Consider the following 20,579-nt stretch of genomic DNA (forward strand, 5'->3'; position numbering starts at 1 on the left):
AGACAACAAAATTCCTTTTCTTGATGTTTTGATAATCAGAGACACGACAGAATACAAATTTACCATATACAGAAAACCAACGTTCTCACTTTCATATATTCACTACTTTAGCTATCATGACAATACTATCAAGATAAGTCTAGCTAGCAACCTATTCTTAAGAGCCTTACGAATTTGTTCCCCAGATCTCCTGGAAAAAGAATTTGAACTAATTCGCAAGCAACTCTCATCTTTAAAGTATCCTGACCATATAATTGAGAAAGCAATTCAAAAAGCAAACGTAATTTTCTACCGACCCCCTAAAGACAAGACCAGAGACACACCCAACAATAAAATAAAAATTCCCCACCTGGAGACGATTAAGAGAGTAACTCACACCCTTGGGAAATCCAACCCTTTTGCATTTACCTACCCAAATACCTTAGCCAAATCCTGATTAACGTCCAACAAAAGACATCGCCCAAAGACTCGGGGGTATATGAGATCCCATGCCAGGACTGTGACCAATCTTACATCGGATTTACAGGTAAATCACTTCCCCAGAGATTAATACAACACAAACGGTCAGTTAGGTATGGACAACAGAACTCGGCTATTTTCAATCATATAAATGAACATAACCATAGAATAAACTGGAATATGTCACGTGTAATTTATAGCAGCAACTGCCGGTACAAGAGTCAAATGATGGAATCGGCCTTAATAAAATAGAAGCAGGTAAATGACCATCTCAAAAGGGAATTGGACCATCAGACATCGTCGACGCAGTGTTCATTCAACCAACGCTTAAGAAGATTAAAGGAAGATTATCAGCGGGGGTGACCTAAATTGGCTTACTTGTGGACGAATCTCTTGGTTATAAATTTAACCACCTTTTCTGTAAACTTTTCTCATTCATATACCTGAAGAGAGAGACAGCAGTCTCTGAAATATAGTACTTTTCTCTCTACATTTGGTGTTTTTATGGGCTCCTTTTATTAGATGGAATTCTGTTGTTACAGAATATATATATATGTGAAGATTTGGACATTGCAACCATTTAGTATTTCGAACACTACTGTCTATGCCCCTGTTCACTGGTAAAATATTTTACCAGTGAAGAAGGGCACTGAAATAGTGCTCGAAATATATGATTGCAACTTTCAAACAGTGCTTTGTGGGCCTTTTATGTTCATCAGTAGTAATTTCTTAGAGTCTAATATGTGTATCGAGATGGTTTTCGATTCGTACAATGTCTATTTCCATAACCGCCTTTTAACTGTTCTGCTAGAAGACTACTCTTTATTTAATGCACGCATTTATATGCATATATCTGTGACGATTCAGTCATTCATAACCAGTACAAAAAAAAGTGATACGGAACAATGCATAGAATATGAAATTGTAGTTTTTATTTTCTGGAATAGAACACATAATAGATAGGACACGCTATGCAAATAGCGTAATGGATAATTCGCATAATCACCACTATAGGAGAGAGAGAGAGAGAGAGAGAGAAGGTACTAACATGGAAAAAGTCGTTTGTGCATTAGTCTTGTATAATTGAAAATTATACTATTCACCTTTATCATAATTTTTTCACAATTATTGAGTTACGAGCGTTGTTTTAATATTAGATTCACTCGGTCTCGAAGTAACAGCGATGGCCTTGATGGTTAGCTCACTGAAAATCCGTGGCTATCCATCCATTCGGTGGTTTGAGTCCCCCTTGAAACGAATAGCTGATCAGTTATAAGTTTCCCGATGTAATAGCTACAATGACCCCACCCCCGCCCCTAACTTCTCGAATTCTTCACGCTTTATGTTTACGCTTCTGTGCTGACTACAAAGCCTTAGATCCAAGTGCAAGAAATATGAAGCAATTCTGATGTCCGGTAGCGGGAATTGAACCCATATTCGAGGTCACGTTGCCGACCTGACTCTCCCTCTAAAAGTCTATCGGATATCAGAATGGGATCTAAGGCTATGCAGTGCAGAATTCGTGAAGTTAAGACGACTGTGTGGCCATTACGATTATACTGCATTGGTATCAGATAAAAAGTGACCAGTAGATCCTACGTACCGCGATCATCGTCATATTTAGAGATTAATATAGTCTGCACTCGCCATCTCCGTGCGAAGTTTTATAGGTTTATACGCAGTTCTCAAGTCGTGTTCGCCATCTGCCCGACAAATGTAAAATAAACATTTCTCTTGACAGACACGTAAAAGGAGAGAGAGAAAAAAAATCATCTCCGTTTCAACCCAGATGGCGTGGGGGCCAATTTGCCACTGCTCTCACTCGGGATTTATAGAAGTTCACTCTCGACGTGGTTCGGAAGTCACGTAAAAGCCGTTGGTCCCGTTGCTGAATAACCATACTGGTTCCATGCAACGTAAAACACCATACAAACAAACAAACAATCTGACTTGGGATTTAAACTTTTTAAACTTTTTTCCGTTACGGTACACTATTAGACCCTCTTTGTTTCTTTGCGATTTGGCAGTGATTAGTTTTGCTTGTTCGTTCAAATAATAATCATTCATAACGAAATTGTAATGAATTTCACGCAGTTCTTTTGGAATATGTGTCAAGAGGTTCCCTTATGGGGATAGTGAGGTGCACTATAGGCATTGGGCCTTCTTTTTTTTTTATCTTTTATTAGAAAAATATCAGTCATTACATAATACGTAGGGTATTACAAAATATTACCAAATTAAATATACGTACAATAGTTACAATTACTATTGGTTAGAAAGTCATAATCAGTGTACTTTTTGCTAAATATATTTTCAATTTTTTCTTTAAATAAATTCTTAACAACCACCTGTCATAAGTTAGTTTACTTTTAACAAAGGCACACGTTTCTTCTTTTGTATATTTTCGTAAAGGTGCGTCCACACGGTCGAACAATGTCCGACGGACACACATTGTTACCATATCATAGGCGAAGCAGGATGACGTCATAAGCGGGGAAACGATGGAAGTAGATCTGGCAACAAACAGTGGTACCAGATGAGGTTGTATACCAGTGTTTTTACTCTCCTCACAAGGCAAAGACCGGCAGACAATTGTTAATTGGTAACAATGTTTGTCCGTCGGACATTGTTCGACCGTGTGGACGCACCTTTAGGTTTCTTGCAGCGTCCTTTCAAGTTTCTTCTTCTTCTTCTTCTTCTTCTTCTTCTTATTATTATTATTATTATTCCAGGCGAACAGCCCATCTCCCCTAAGAACCTCCCATCTGACAAAGATGGCCTCCGGCGACGCCAAAGCGCAGGCGACGCTGACGGGGGAGGGGGAGGAGGAAGAGACCACGATCTCCCGAAGGGCACGCCATACCATCGAGAAGAATGACTTCCTTAGTACCTACGCTTCGGTGGCCCTGGGAAACCCTTTCCATCCAGAGGATAACCCGGAAGTAAGGGCTTTAATAGATATACGTATTACTTTATTGTCCTTTTTTCGGTCACATTATTCGTCTGAGTTGGGTTTTAATTCTTTTTTATTTTTCCTATTTTTGTCTTGTTTGTATTTGTGTTTTCTTTCTCTTAGGGGGATAGTGTCTTCAGTGCATCTCACGTGGTGCACTGTAGGCTAGCGTGTTCGTAAAAGTTTAATAGTATATATTAATTCTTAATTTATTGTGCATCCTTCTGTCACATTATTCGTCTGATTTAGATTGTCATTCTTTTTTTTTATTTTTTATCTTTTTTTTGCATTTCTCTCTAAGCGTTCTGTCCCGTAGGGAGGTAGTGCAGTCAGTTCACCTCACGTGGTGCATTGTAGGCATCACTAAAGGGTGGTAGCAGCGTCTTGTGAACTTTTTCGTATTCGTGTCCTGCCTGCCTGGGGGCGGTTAGTGCCTTAGGAAACTTCACGTGTTAGCAGCATCCCTTTCGGTTTATAGCTGTGGACATTTTTAATTAGTTTTTATTCAATGGATTACAACCCTAAACTAGTTCTTGTATTTTGATAGTTAAGTTACGCTTTTATCAATTCACATTTTTTTTCTGATAAATGATCTATTCTTTTCTGCATTTCGTATTACCTTCTGTTACTTTCAAATTAACGCCATAGTATTCTCATATAAGAAGCTTGATTTTCAAGTCAATGGCCCCTGTGGTCTTGTTCCGTATGAGTACGATTCGTCTTCTGAATACAATAATAATAATAATAATAATAATAATATATCCTTGTGGTCCTGTTCCATATGAATAGGGTTCGTTTTCTGAATAATAATAATAATAATAATAATAATAATAATAATAATAAATAATAATAATAATAGTAGTAGGGAAAAACTCTCTATCACGAGAGTATATATAATGTTCTAAAGGGTCCACAATAATACAGTGTAAAAAGTCCGTGTATAATTTTGAAGACTTTACAAAAAGCTTTCGAACCCTTCCCTGGGTCATCTTCAGTCTAAAATCAAGATTTTGGACTGAAGATGAACCCAGGGAAGGGTTCGAAAGCTTTTTGTAAAGTCTTCAAAATTATACACGGACTTTTTACACTGTATTATTGTGGACCCTTTAGAACAAAATAAAATAATAATAATAATAATAATCATTATTATTATTATTATTATTATTTTTTTTTTTAACTTTACCTTCATTCCCCTTTTATTTTCCTTCGATTTTGCTGTCCAGCCTCTCTAGATATTTTTCAGTTTTACTTGTGTTCATTTATTTTCCTGATATCTTTAATCTCGCTGTTCAACCACTCCAACTTTCTCTCCTCGGTGTCTTAAGCGCTGACTGGCCGAAAGTGGCCCTTAGTGCTTGGCTGAATTTCAAGATATCTGTCGATCTGTGCATTCTGCTAATTGGTAGTCTGTCTGTGCATGCCTATTTTTTAGGGGAATGGGGGGTTGTCTGTGTGTCTGTCTGTATGTGATGAAATTATCTATTAAGCTGTGCCTGTCTGTCTGTAATAGATGCAAGTATCTTATACGGATTTTAATCTAATTTCTTGTATGTGTATGATAATTGTTATGTTGATATGGTATATGAATTTCGTCAGTTATTGTAAGTTATCCCATTTTGGGTTTTGTTAAAGGAAAAGGAAGAGTGTACTCTAAGAATATTTATGAAGGCTAGAAATAGCTTAATTCTATATGAATAGGAATACTGTACATTTACAGAGCGAATGTTGAATTAATACGTCGTTTATGGTACATCATTTGCGGCTCATTTTCACGTGTCAGCAGGACCAGTTGCTCTCTCTCTCTCTCACACACACACACACACACACGCGCGCGCGCTCTCTCTCTCTCATAGGAGGCCATTCCCCCATAAAAAAATTATATTCTCTCTCTCTCTCTCTCTCTCTCTCTCTCTCTCTCTCTCTCTCTTATAAAAAGTCATTCCTACAAGGCCAAAGTCAAATTTTGCCTTTTCTTTCTCTCTTAGGAGGTCATTCCCCCATGAAAAATGTGTGCTTTCTCTCTCTCTCTCTCTATCTCTCTCTTATAAAAAGTTATTCCTACAAGGTCAGAGTCAAATTCTGTCTCGGTCTTTCTTTCTTAGGTTATTCCCCATGACAAATGTAAGATTCTCTCTCTCTCTCTCTCTCTCTCTCTCTCTCTCTCTCTCTCTCTCTCTCTCTTATAAAAAGTCATTCCTATAAGGTCAGAGTCAAATGCTGTCTTGGTCTTTCTCTCTTACGTCATTCCCCCATGACAAATGTAAGATTCTCTCTCTCTCTCTCTCTCTCTCTCTCTCTCTCTCTGTCAAATTCTTTTGTTCTCTCTCTCGAGTAGTGCCATTCTGCTTGGTGAGACGTACCTGCGCACAGTCTGATTAATCAACAGATATCACGCTTTTAACATACGTCTAGAAATAAAAAAATATCTAGAAATGTTCGTGAACTGTCGGTGATAAGATTAGTGTGAAAATAGTAGGATAAAGCGTCTACTAAGTTAGTTTATCGAGTGAAATATTGTAAATCAGATCAAGATGGCAGTAAGTTCCAACTGTGGAAAAAAAATGGCGAAATCTTGCGTGTCTAGCAGATATGCAATATGATGAGCTAGAGGAAGGGAGGTGGCATTTCTCATCTATGAGATCAATAACAGCCCTAATCAAAAAGATACAAAAGCATTCATAGACATATTAGAAGGATATGATCCTTCAAACTGGAACAAATCAACAGAAAACATCTTGAAAATAATTGAAGGAGTTCCAAATAAAATCCAAGTGGTCAAGAGACTTATAAAGAAAATTTACATCAATCAGCATATTCCGACAAAGAAAATGAATAAGGTGAACATTGTGAATATACTAATTGATGCAATAGGAAAAAGAATGCCAAAAGCATGCAAACTGTGTAAGGTGTGGTATATCATAGTTAATCCACAAAACCTTATCAGAAAAGTTATGGAAAAGTTGGATTTTTTAATGTCAGAATTTCTGGAAATGAAGAAAAGAACAACATACCAATACAGGAAAGAGAGATGGGAAAATCCCTATTATTACCCATATTAAATGAAGGAGATAACACGCAAATCATCATAGTGATGAACGCGCAGGGTTTAGTCAGAAGAACTAACTCAAATTGAAAAGAAAATAGATATAATGAATATAAGTGAAACCTGGTATTCCCAAGAGACTGGGAATGATGATCAAATAAAAGGGTTCCAAACTTATAGATCAGATAGAAAAAATAGGAATCAAGGGGGAACCGTGATATATGGGAAAGACAAAAAAAAAAAGGAAAAATATATGAGAAATATAGTAACTCAGAATGTGAACTAATAGCGTTAGAATTTGAATCTGAAAAATTAATGAACATAGTAATATATAGACCCCCTAATACTAAAGAGTTTGACACAATAATAGAAAAATTGGATGATATATGTAGAAATCAAAAGGACTGGACTATTCTCCTATCCGGAGACTTGAACTTTCCTTTCATAGACTGGAAAGAACGAATAGGAGATTGTGGTTGTATTTATACATATAAAAATGAGAGTAATAGTAGTGCAGAAGATAGGAGGCAATTCGAAAAGCTATTAGATATGCTACTAGAATACAACATTCAACAAATAAATCACCTGCCAACAAGAAAGGAAAATACTTTAGACCTAGTATTTGTGAACGAGATGAATTATGTTAAAGAAATAATAGTTTATAATGCGAGTATTTCAGACTATAATGTCATAGAATTAACAGTCCATTCCAAAGCAAGTGAAAACAGAGATAAGCAAGAAATGAAAAAGTGGGAAGGATATGGAAAATACAATTTCTACAGTAAAAATATAAAATGGTCAGAAATAAATGAAGAATTGAACGAAGATTGGGATAACATTTTCGTAAGTGATGATATAAAGGTAAATACGGAGATATTATATAAATATTAGAGAAAATAGTGGATAAATACATACTGAAGAAGAAAAGTAAACATAGTCATGCATACCAAGAGACAGAAGGATCTTGTTCCAGAAAATCAGAAAGTGGGAAAAAGGTTTTGCAAAAGAAAAAAATGCATGGAAAGTGATGGAACTAAAAAGTAAGATAGAAAATGCAGAACAAAAAATTATACAATCAAAAGAAAATGAAAAACGGGACTTGGAAGAAAAAACCCTAGTAAATATCAAGCAAAACCCCCAAACTATTGTACTTGTATGCGAAAAAGATGAATAAAAGAAGAATAGAAATAGGCCCTCTAAGAATTGAAGGGAGGTTATCGAATGAAAAAAAGGAAATATGCAACATATTGGCAGAAAGATATAAGAGAAAATTCACCCCTAGAATTGATAATGTAGATAATGATACAGAAATAAGGGATGAAAATAGTGAATATTTATCAGACATATATTAATGAAGCTGATATTGTGCAGGCTAATAATGAAATTAAAAATGGAGCTGCAGCTGGGCCTGATGGTGTCCTTGCTATTTTGTTAAAGGAAGTAGTTCATTCTATCGCAAAGCCACTTGCAATATTATTAAGACAAAGTGTAGATACAGGCAAGATTTATGATGAGCACAAATTAGCATATATTACCCCTACTTTCAAAAGTGGATCAAGACTAGAGGCAAGTAATTATAGGCCTGTAAGTCTAACATCACATATTATGAAAGTGTATGAAAGGGTAATGAAGAAAAATATGTAACATTTAATAAAAAATATTTTTTTTAATATAGGACAACATGGTTTTGTACCCGGAAAAAGTACACAAACCCAACTGTTAGTCCACCGTGAGAACATATACAAAAATATGAAAAACGGAAATGAAACAGATTTGGTTTATCTAGACTTTGCAAAAGCTTTTGACAAGCTAGATCATAATATATTAGCGAAGAAAATTAAAAAAAACAATATAGTGGACAAAGTGGGAAGATGGTTAAAAGAATTTTTACACAACAGAAAACAGATAGTTATTGGAAACGATGAGAAATCGGAAGCTGCATCACTGTTTGTTATTATGATTGCAGACATAGACAGTAATGTTAAGGACTCGGTAGTGAGTAGTTTCGCCGATGACAAGAATAAGTAGAGAAATTACTTGTGATGAAGATAGGAACGCACTACAAAGAGACCTTAACAAAGTATATGATTGGGCAGAGGTAAATAGGATGGTATTTAACTCTGATAAATTTGAATCAATAAATTATGGAGATAGAGAAGGAAAGCTATATGCATATAAGGGACCTAATAATGAGACAATCACAAATAAGGAAGCAGTTAAAGACCTTGGTGTGATGTTGAATAGGAACATGTTATGCAATGATCAAATAGCAATTCTATTGGCAAAATGTAAAGCAAAAATGGGAATGTTGTTACAGCACTTCAAAACAAGAAAAGCTGAACACATGCTTATGCTTTATAAAACGTATGTTCGTAGTCCACTCGAATATTGCAATATGATATGGTACCCACACTATCAAAAGGATATTGCACAAATAGAGAGTGTACAAAGGTCCTTTACAGCTAGAATAGAAGAAGTTAAGGATCTTGACTACTGGGAAAGACTATCCTTAAAATTATATAGTCTAGAAAGAAGAGAACGCTACATGATAATTCAGGCATGGAAACAGATAGAAGGAATTGCCGAAAACGTCATGGGTCTAAAAATATCAGAAAGAGCAAGCAGAGGTAGATTCATAGTGCCCAAAACTATACCAGGAAAAATAAGGAAAGCACACAAGACATTAATCCACTACGCACCAGTATCGACAATGCAGCGTCTATTCAATGCGTTGCCAGCTCATCTGAGGAATAGATCAGGAGTGAGCGTAGATGTGTTTAAGAATAAGCTCGACAAATATCTAAACTGCATCCCAGACCATCCAAGATTGGAAGATGCAAAATAAACCGGAAGATGCACTAGCAACTCTGGTAGACATTAGAGGGACCTGGGGCAACCCGAACAAGATGTAAGGTCTGTAAGGTAAGGTCTCATAAGAGGTTCATTCCCTCATGACAGATGTATAATTCTTCTCTCTCTCTCTCTCTCTCTCTCTCTCTCTCATTTATAAGATAGCATTCCCAATAGCTGAAAATGATGAGGGGGGAGATTCGGTCTCTTGTGATCAAATTATTATTATAATTTTTATTATTGCAATATTTTTATCGAAGGGTATCATCAACATGGGCACAGCCCTGAACCACCTGATGGACGAGGAGATGCAGGCTCGCCTTCAGGAGAGAGACGGCCTCCGTTACGACAGGCAGTTCCAGCACTACTACGACCTGTCGGGAACGAAGCACGTCCGTAGGTCCGTGGCTGACTTCCTGAAGAGGCGCTTTTGTCCCGAGAGGAATGTCGACCCGGACAATGTAAGTAGTGTACACAGGCCCGTTTTTTGTTAAGCCAGAGTATATAACATAAAAAATAAAGTATAATATGCATGTTATCAATCGTTAACATAAATAAATGAATTACTCAATAAAACTGAAGAAATATCGTAGAATTTCAGTTGAATTTCAACATTACAAGTGAAATTCTGTTAACCAAAGTCAGTACTTTGAAGAAGGGCATACATACCCAATTTTTCTTCCTAATAATATAACTAAAATAACATTTTCAAGTATTACATCTTGTATTTACCTATATATGCAATGACATTTATAGAAGAAAAGCTTCAGTTCTGGGTAAAACGACCCCCCATAAAAAAAGCTAGGTACGAGGCCTGTTACATATGATTATATATATAATATATATATATATATTATAATATGAATTTTTAATCGCATCACTATGATTCATATACATGCATTAAACCACAAAAAATGTCCTTCAACAACATCCAATTCGCTCTATCTTGTTGGCCGAGTCGATAACATCACTGCAGTACTGATTTCTCCTCAGTCCGCTGGGCGGGCGCCATAGTTCGAACCCACGAGAGGACGAAGTTATTATCAACTAAAAGATTCCCCTTCGGTTAACATATATGAATTCCGAGGTTGAGCGAATTGGATATTAGAGGACATTTGTGGCTTTGTGTATATATACCTATTATATATATATATATTATATATTATATACATATATATATATATATATATATATAGATATAATATATATATATATTAAATATATATATATTATCGAGAGAGAGAGAGAGAGAATCTTCGATAGCTAATCATTTACATCTGCAAAATTCTAAACATGTTATACATACTATGTAAATGGAAATTATGTTTAATAGATTTTATAAGTAATTGTAATGATAAAGTTCCAACTTATTATATATTGAACATCTAATCCTTTTGATATTCAGTGAATAGGAGCGACTTCATGATCGTAAAGGAGTAAAACAATTATTACTGTAACACCTTCATCTCCTCTCCTCCGCTACCTCTTAACCTCACGCAGAGGACTGTAAGAAGACCTTGCGATAAGCGAAGTCACTCCGCCCTTGTACTTTACAGGTCGTGGTTTTAAATGGCGTGGCCTCCTGTCTGGATGCCTTGGGCCACGCCATCTGCGACCCTGGCGACGTCCTCATAACTCCGACACCTGTGTACGGTCGCATCTTCAGCAACTTCCGCGAGAGGGCGCTGGTCGATGTGCGTGGACTGGACACCACGGAGCAAGTCAGTCAGTTCTCTTTATGTAAAGAATATATATCAGTTGATTCTTCAGGTGCGGTTATTACATGTATTGAGTCTCGATGAATTCTCGCCAGTAGTGCATATCCTGCCCACCAGAGGGCAGCACGAGACGAGGAGCTATACAAGTAGCTAGTCCTATAAGCCTTGTGTGTGTGTGTGATTGGTTATGTGGAAGGACGTGAATACATTTCTTGTACATTTCGGAAAAATTAAAAAAATAGGATTATCAAGCCTACCTGTTATATTCGTCTATTTTCTTTCGTAGTTGGTTCTTTTAGGTAATGACAAATGATTTAGAAGAGCAACTGATTACTGATATATTAATGTATTTTTTTACGTGATAATACAACAACTTTGTATATTCATTTATTCAATACCTCTGACCTTCTGGTAGACAGACGCCGAAGGGAAATCCTTCTCCCTCCGTCCGGACGCCCTTGAAAGCAAGATCCGGGAGCTCCTCGGCGAAGGGAAGAGGGTGAAGGGCGTCATTCTGGTGCATCCTCACAACCCGATGGGCGACTTCTATTCCAAGACCCTCCTGCTGGAGATTCTGCAAGTGTGTAAGAGGTAAAGAGTTTGTTAATATTATTATTATTATTATTAACCCTATACATATGGAACAAGGACACAAGGGCTATGGTGTTCATTAGAAAGAAGTAAATAAAGGACTGTGTTGCAAATATGGTAGTAATTTCCTTCAGGTACAAACTACATGTCGTAGTGGACGAGATCTACGCCCTGTCCATCTTCCAAGACCCCGAGACGTTCGTCAGCACCTTGGCCCTGGGCTCTGCGACGCCAGATCCTGAGAGAATTCATTTCGTCTGGGGTTTGACGAAGGTACGTATGATAATTTTTAGTGTTTGTGAATATTCAAGGTTTTGTTATTTTATCCTTCGTTGCTTGCTTGTTATATGTTTTACGCTTTTTACATAACTCTCGTATAGTGTTTGCACATACACTTGACAACTATAAATTGTCTTACTTGTGCAGGACCTTGTTCTCGCTGGCTTTCGTGTGGGCGTAGTCCACAGCTTGAATAAAGACGTCATCACTTGCTTGAAACGAATTTCAACGTTCCAGTGCACGCCTTCGATAATTCAAAACGCTGCTGCCACCATAATGAACGACAAAGGTAACGAGAGAGAGAGAGAGAGATTCCCTTGTTTTGAAAATGGCTAACTTTGCAACGAAAGATGAAAACTTTATCTACGGTGCACTTGATTTCTGGTTTTCCACAAAAAGTAATAATAAATTTATAAATAAGTAACGACGTAGGCTTCCAGATGTCCCTTTGCGCCCTAGGTGAGACTATGCAAGTTTGGTAGGGGTGGGGGAGGTAGGCATAGGCAGGCCGGACAGGGGTACCCAAACCTGTCTCCAAATCAGTTGTGATATTGCTTCTTCTGTGACTAAAATTTCCTCTAAGACCTGTGATTTAAGATAAGTTTCCAGAACTATTAGAAGAGAAGAATAATTATGGGCTTAAGGGCAGAGAAAGTCTTTATGTATTTATTTTATCTATATTTTGAATCTCAATGAGCCTAACGTTAACCGGTGGACGACTCACGCAGAGTGGTTCGACGGCTTCTTCTTGCCAACGAATCGCAGGAAGTTAGGGGACGCCTACCGGAGGACCCGCCAACGACTCGAGGAAATGGGTCTCGAAGTGCGAGAAGGGAAAGCTGGATTTTTCCTCTGGGCCAGCGCGAAATCGTTCATGAAGGAGAACACTAAGGAGGCTGAATTAGGTAAGAAGTGAAGGTTGAGAGATGTGTATTTCTGGTGATAGAAGTTCACTCTCGACGTGGTTCGGAAGTCACGTAAAGCCGTTGGTCCCGTTGCTGAATAACCACTGGTTCCATGCAACGTTAAAACACCATACAAAGAAAAGAAAATGAATCAGGTAGTGCTGGAGCTGATAATAAACACCTTAGTGAAATAGATCCTTCCAGACAATAGAAGTGAAATTGATCCTTCCAGACAATAGAAGTGAAATAGATCCTTCCAGACAATAGACATTCAATGAGTTGTGGACATCAGTATCTGGTTTAATAGCACTAGCTTTGTGGTAAGATTAACCTGTTAAGATTATTTGATGTTTACTCTGGCAGAATGACTGCAAATGTCGCAGAATATTAGAGGAAGTTTTGTCAGATACTAGTTCTTACTCATTTTGCCACGAATAGTAGCAACTTTTCCCAGAAATAGTTAATAGAATCGTACATTCTAGTGTATTTTCGTGCAGTCTTTCAAGTTTGGTCCTGAAGTATAAGTGTCCCTTGTATCATGAAGACTCCGTTTGTTATACTTGCCAAGTATTTCTTTATGACTGTGCCTCTTAAGAATCAATTTACCTTTTCAGAATTATTCGATGCTATTTTCAAGAAAGGGGTGTACGTAGTTCCTGGTAGCCAGCTCCACTGCGTCAGTCCCGGATGGTTTAGGCTTATATTTACCATCCCTCCAGAAAAACTGGAAGTGGGTGAGTTTGTCCTCTGATTTTGTCCCCGTCTATCACTTTGTTGTCTTAGATAGTATCTATACGAAGCTAAATAAATACATAATCCAGCCTTTCCATAATCAGATAACGGTTCTCTTACGCAACAGGCTTAGCGAAAATCAAATCGGCGTTGGATGAGCGGCGTAAATGAGAAACACCACAACAATCTCAAGACGGTGAGAGGCGCCACCACACAGAGCGATGATTTGCAGCTTCGAAGGCGATATCGACGCCCTCAGTCATTAGGATCTTATTACGGGATTCGGTCGTCTTTTACACGAAGCTGAACGGAGAACCAAAGTGGTTACGCGAACATAATTTTAATGGGTTTGCACGGGCTGCGGTCAGTCTCCTTTCACTCCGTGTGGCAAAGTGGTCTTATTTCCGAGAACGGCGTAATATATATATATATATATATATTATGTATAATATATATATATATATATATATATATAATATAATATATTAAATTATATATAATATTATATATATAGATATATATATAATATAATATATATATATATATATCTAATATATCTAATATAATATATATATATTATATATATAATATAATATGGGTGTAGTACATATATAGATTAAAATCATTGTATAATAGAAAGATGGACACCCATAAGTATAATATATTTTTACTCACCAATTAAAATGCTGGAAACTGGTTTCTTAGATTTTATTTAAAATCAGATTTTTTTTATATTATATGGTATATTTATTAAGTCATTTAATACAGCCGTTTACCCCTTTCTCTTTACATATATGAATATATGTGATGATTTAAATGATAGGGAGTTTCAATAAAAAAAATAGTATAAAGATCATTTATATATATTTAGATAGATACCCGGGAGCTACTCTTGGGTTGATGTGTTCTGATAGACACGACAGTTTTCGACATTAAGATAAAATAAATCATGAAAATATTGTCGTGTAAATAATCCCTGTATGGGACTTAAAACTTCAAAGTCTTGGATGTAAACATTCAAATGTAACTATTCAGTGGTACATCCAGCTTTGACCTCGATAATATTATTTGATGCAGTTTGATTGATTTAATGCTGTTCATTTGATGGTGGTCAGTGTTTGTTGCTCACATTTCATAGGAGTCCCAGTAAATGTACGACCCTTGTTCCAGAACTGTATCTGGAATGATGATTGTGATCTCTACGAATTTATCTTTTAAAAGCCTGATGATGCAGCAATCGTTTCATCTGGGTAATGGTTTTGGAAGATAGTTGGGGGGCGGGGAGTTTAGACCAAAGCTTTATTACGTGCAATAAGACAGACATTCGACTGCGAGATGAGAGCAGAATTGAGGACCGTAGCAACTACCACTTGAAACTTTTCATAAAAGAGATTTTTTAAAAATTGAAACTCCCTATTCATTTACGTAATTCTCTCAAAGGAGAGTAAGTTGTAAGCATTCCTTTCCTCGTTAGTGTTTCAATGTGTTGGAAGTTATTATTGTCCTGTGACGTTATAGTTTGTTATGAAGAAGATTCCATACTAATTGCAAGACATATATAACTATACTCGTTTTTTTTTCCATCTGTCCATCCGCCTGTGGTGTTTGCGTATGGTAACACTGCATCCCGGGGTTTAGATAGTTACATTCAACATTAATAATAACCCTATTTCGAATATTAACGGTGTAATTCGCATACAGTAAATTATTAAATCACTTTTCAGTTGCAAATGTACGCCCAGATATCCTTTTGTTTACCTCAAACTTACACATAGCATAACTAATTAAAGCACCGGACGCAGTGTTACCATACGCAAGCACCACAGGCGGATGGACAGATGGCAAAAAACAGAGTATAGGCCTACCCCTGTAACGTTATATTTTGTTATGAAGAAGATTCCATACTAAATGTAAGTCGTATAACTATACTCTGTTTATTTCCATCTGTCCATCCGCCTGTGGTGTTTTTGCATGGTAACACTGCGTCCGGTGCTTTAAATAGTTACGCTATGTGTAAGTTTGAGGTACATAAAAGAATATCTGGGTGTACATTTATAAATGAAAAGTGTTTTTATAATTTACTGTATGCGAATTACACCGTTAATATTCGAAATAGGATATTATTTAAAGCCCGGGACGCAGTGTTACCATGCGCAAAGACCACAGGAAGATGGACAGATCGGAAAAAAACAGTATAGGCCTACCTCTGTGACGTTATATTTTGTTATGACGAAGATTCCATACTAATTGCAAGATATATATATATATATATATCTATATATATATATAATATATATAATATATATAAAACTAGGCCTAACCCTGTGACATTATATTTTGTTATGAAGAAGATTCCATGCTAATTGCAAGACACCTCTATAACTATACTCTGTTTTTTTCCATCTGTCCATCCGCCTGTGGTGTTTTCACATGGTAACACTGCGTCCCGGGCTTTAAATAGTTACGCTATGTGTAAGTTTTAAGTAAATAAAAGAATATCTGGGTGTACATTATAACTGAAAAGTGTTTTAATAATTTACTGTATGCGAATTACACCGTTAATATTCGAAATAGGATATTATTTAAAGCCCTGAACGCAGTGTTACCATGCGCGACCACCACAGGCAGATGGACAGATGGAAAAAAACAGATTATAGGCCTACACGTGTGACTCCGTTGTTTTGGCGGGTGAGGGAGGCGTAACACCCATAGCTGCACCTATATACTTCTTAGCCTTTTACTTCACATCCAATCTCGCTTTCTTTCTTCCGTTTAGCTGTTCAACTTCTCTTACTCTCACTTCTTTCTGCAACTGTTGGGTTTTCTCCCACTTTCACCAGTAGATCCTTGTCTCTCAGCGCATTTATTCTAGATCTCTGCCCTTGCTGTCCAACTCCCTCTTTCACTGTCATGATTGCCGAATGGCTGAAAGTGCCTAAATTATTAATCAAGTACTAATTCATTCATAAGATGTATTTTTGTTATTATTTGTTATTTTGACAATAAAGAGCATTGTTAGTCCCTTGTTTTATTCTAAAAAGAACTTCTTACCTTAGTTTAGTGCAACCACTCGTGACATTGTATTGAAATTATCTTGCGTGATTGTTAATTGCGCCATTACTGTAGTTAGTGACCAGTCTCGCTGTGTTTCTTAGGATCGTTATACAGTGATTAGGAGGTAGGCGGTGATGCTTTCTCTTGCACATTCCATCTCGTCATTTTAAGTTACACGGAGACAGAATCAATTAACGATTTTGTGATTCTTTTAGCCTTTTCCTTGTTTATATATACCAAGGTTTAGAGAATAAATAATATAATACTATATTATGTCGTGTTCCGCGGAGATTGAATCAGTCGAGATTTTGTGATCTTTTAGCTTTTTTTTTTTTTTCTTGTTTTAATTAATTTTGTTTCTCTTTTTGCACGCCGTAATGTGAGTCTAGAATTAAGAAATCCAATAACCAAACGAGACGGAGGCAGAGAGATTGATTCTATATTAGTACAAGTCTGCTATTGCACAGTTATTGTATGTCGTGATGTGAATCGGTAATTTGAAAATCAAATAACCGCACGCGAAAGTGAGTGATGCTGAATATTTCTCAGGAAACGACTTTGGTAAGTTATTCGTATGTGATTTCCTGTTCTGAGTCTCCGTCTTCGGTCTAACGAGAGAGTTTCATCTCATTTTCATCTCGGAAATACACGAAGTGAAAGTCCGTCTTGACAAATCGAAGCAGATGACACCCTTTGTTTCTCGGTTGCGCAAGCGCCTGGGTCTTGGTGTCGGAGAGACGTCGTAAAAGGGCCGGTTTTAACCACGGTCTAGGCACCGGCGGGAAGGTAGACCTATACAGCCACTAATTGGTCTTGTCCGAGACAAGAATGGGTGGGCCAGTCAGGATGTCACAATCCCCTCTGCGTTTAGGAGAGATTACTGTAATTCGGCGTTCAGACTTGTAGGTACCTTTACTTCCTGACCATAGGACTACTGGAGTTTTTCCTTGTTGCGTAATTTCTAGACTGGGCAGGTTTTTCTGCAAGAATCAGACCAGATCAGACTTGACCTGGTACGGTAGATGGTAAAAAATATGTATTACAGCAGGCTGCCTGCAATCTGACCAATTTGAAATCTTGAGCGATGATCCCAAAAACATGGTTTCCGAACCTTTTCAGATTTCTTTTATTAGTTTCACATAAAGGGTATTTTATGCGGTATTTATCTGTCTGGCTATATATGAACGAATATATTTACGTATCTGTGATCATATATTCATTTCTAAACAGATACAGACATACAATATATATATATATATATATATATTATACTATCTTATATATTGTGACGAAGCGCCAAGTATCTGGTTACTACGCTTACCATTCATTTATTGTTACCTCACAAAAGCCAGACACCTGAACCCTCATCACAGGTAATAAACGACTGAATACTCTAAAGGCAACAGTGATCCCTTAACAACTTACCAGTATTGCAGAAAATCAGACTAAGTTCATCAAAACAGGTGTGAGGTAAGCTTGTAAGTAATTAAATTAATCAAAGGGCATCACTCCATCAAGCAACTTTAAAAAGTCTAAGTATTTCCCTGATTTCAAGATGTCTAAGTACTTCCCTGGTTCTAATTCACTTAGTTCAAGTTACTGAAGGAAAAACACAAGATCAATTACCCACTCTATGTTTCTACCTAACATCAATATAATTATATACTGGTATAAAATAAAGAAAACACTTATAAAAATTTTAGATAAAAAAATTTATTATTAAACTCAAAATTTATAAGTGAAATTCACAATATCAGGGAAAATTATTGTTACTTGAAAACAAAGTAAAGTTTAACTAATTCTTGAATCAAATTAAGTAAAAATAAATCAAAATTAATTTATCACAAAATTCAAGAAAATTAATTCAATCAAAATTCTAAAAGTGTTAGGCAATAATTGAAAATTTGAAATTAATTCACAAGTGCTAAACAATAATAAAACTTGAAAAGAATTCTAAGTAAATGCAAATTAATTCACAAGTGTTAAATTTAATTAAATGTGCAATGATTAAGCAATGAAAATAACTAAGTCAATTAAATTGTGAATGCAAATGAAAATACAGAAAAATGTGGACAATATCAAAATTTGCAAAAAGCATTAATCACACAGAATATAAAATAAAAAGGCACACTTCAATAAGAAAATGAACAAATGCACAAAAATGAAACAAACACAAAACACAAAAATTTGCAATGTGTAAAAACGTAAATAGTTTCTCTCAAACCACTGTAACCATCAGTTATTTAGTTTTTACCAAACCACTGTTCCTATCAGTTATTAGTTAACCACTGTTCCTATCAGTTATTAGTTGCAACTAATAAAAATATAACACACTTTACCTTTTTGGTATACATTTTCTTTCTTTCTTGCTGCAGCTCGTTTCACACTTTCACAAAACCGGGCGCCGTTACGAAACAATGTTTGTTCAGATTCCACAAAAAACACTATTTAACACTAAATAACTCTAAGAAATATCAAATATGAAATTCTCAAGTTACGAGTGACCATTCAACATGAAATCTTTACGTTATTTTAAGATCAAAAGTGCTATGCGATGGAGAGAGAGAGAGAGAGAGATCTGAACGCTTCGAGTATCTAAACCCGAATGAAAAACTTCTCCCTTACGGAAGCTGGACAGGGGAGATGACAAAGCGTTTTTGGCAATAATGCTTCCAGTAGCTTCGAAATCTTACGCAACTTTACATACAAAATGTGTAATCTGCACGTGGCTTTGACAAAGACATACACGTATGAGACCAGTCTGTTAAAAAAAAAAAAAGACACGTACTCAACTCGATCAACCGAAGCAGAAGCCCCTTATCTTACGTGATGAGAGAATCTCAAAACACAAATGAAGACTCGAGCTCGCTTATCAAACGTGTTGACAGATTTTGAAAAACAACTCTAGCTTTGAACGGACAAAGATATTCTCTCTCTTTCTACATTATATATATTCTTTTTATAACATGTAATGCGAAATCTGAACACACATTTAAAACATCCTAACTCTAAGCTATCTAGGAATCTGAAAAAATGTTGCCAAAATTCTACATAACATTTTATACAGTCTAAGAGGAGATATATGCATTTTGAAAGTAGCAATATATAATATATATATATATATATATATATATATATATATATATATATATGTATATATATATATATATAATATTAGTATATATATATTATTGGCGACAATAATCCATCACCTCCCTTGGTAAGATCAACTCAAGTTATACTGATATTAGCCCTTCGTAGACTTATGACAATATCTTTTCAAAACATTTATAAAGATAAGTTACTTCGGTAGAAAATGAAGGCATCTAGGACAAACAGAGCTACACATACATACCAGGAGGCTTAGGCCTACATTTTCGTATCGCAACTAAATTACTGTTTTATTCTGGTAGAGTAGATCGCGGCGAATATATAAGCCTACCACAACTGAAAAGCAAAATAAATAAATAAAAACTCGCTGTATGTAATATACGATTTAACACCCAAATTAGTTCGACTCCGCTGCTGTTTGCGTGATTATAATTAGCGGTGAATATGACCAAAATGAAGGAAGTTTGATGACTGCTAACTTTATTGGATACTTGCAACTGAGAATAATGTACTGTATGTATTTAATAGCACATTTTATCGAAGCATTTGGAACTGATGAGCGTAGTTATTGGGATATGCAATACTTCACATATATCTATCTAGTGAGGTTACACTGTTGTTCATTGAGTCTTTGAACTTTTTTTTAACGTTTATTAGATATATATTACATATCATTTACATAAGTAAGGCGTTACAAAATATTACAAAAATATATACCTTCAATATTTACAAATTAGCATGGATTTTTTTCTTTTTATTATTAACTAGGATGTAAAACATTTTTTTTAAACACTAGGTACTAATTGTAGTATTATTTTCAAAATTAATACTGGCTACTCAAAAACAGTAATTAAACTAAACAGGATCAAATGATGACATAAAGG

The 20,579-nt window shown here is 36.0% G+C and overlaps 1 protein-coding gene across 1 annotated transcript in view; it reads left to right on the forward strand.

The window, feature by feature from the left end:
• LOC135219889 (1-aminocyclopropane-1-carboxylate synthase-like protein 1) overlaps positions 1-13,959 on the forward strand; it is a 16,020-nt gene extending 2,061 nt beyond the window's left edge. The window contains exons 2-10 of the mRNA XM_064257045.1: positions 3,192-3,401; positions 9,566-9,766; positions 10,862-11,026; positions 11,439-11,614; positions 11,749-11,887; positions 12,041-12,182; positions 12,622-12,798; positions 13,413-13,532; positions 13,658-13,959. Of these exons, the coding sequence (XP_064113115.1) occupies positions 3,234-3,401; positions 9,566-9,766; positions 10,862-11,026; positions 11,439-11,614; positions 11,749-11,887; positions 12,041-12,182; positions 12,622-12,798; positions 13,413-13,532; positions 13,658-13,701 (1,332 nt within the window). The 5' untranslated portion in view covers positions 3,192-3,233 and the 3' untranslated portion in view covers positions 13,702-13,959. The remainder of the gene's footprint in view (positions 1-3,191; positions 3,402-9,565; positions 9,767-10,861; positions 11,027-11,438; positions 11,615-11,748; positions 11,888-12,040; positions 12,183-12,621; positions 12,799-13,412; positions 13,533-13,657) is intronic.
• The last annotated feature ends 6,620 nt before the right edge of the window (positions 13,960-20,579 follow it).

This window comes from Macrobrachium nipponense, chromosome 1, assembly GCF_015104395.2.
Source record: "Macrobrachium nipponense isolate FS-2020 chromosome 1, ASM1510439v2, whole genome shotgun sequence".
Taxonomy (NCBI): domain Eukaryota; kingdom Metazoa; phylum Arthropoda; class Malacostraca; order Decapoda; family Palaemonidae; genus Macrobrachium; species Macrobrachium nipponense.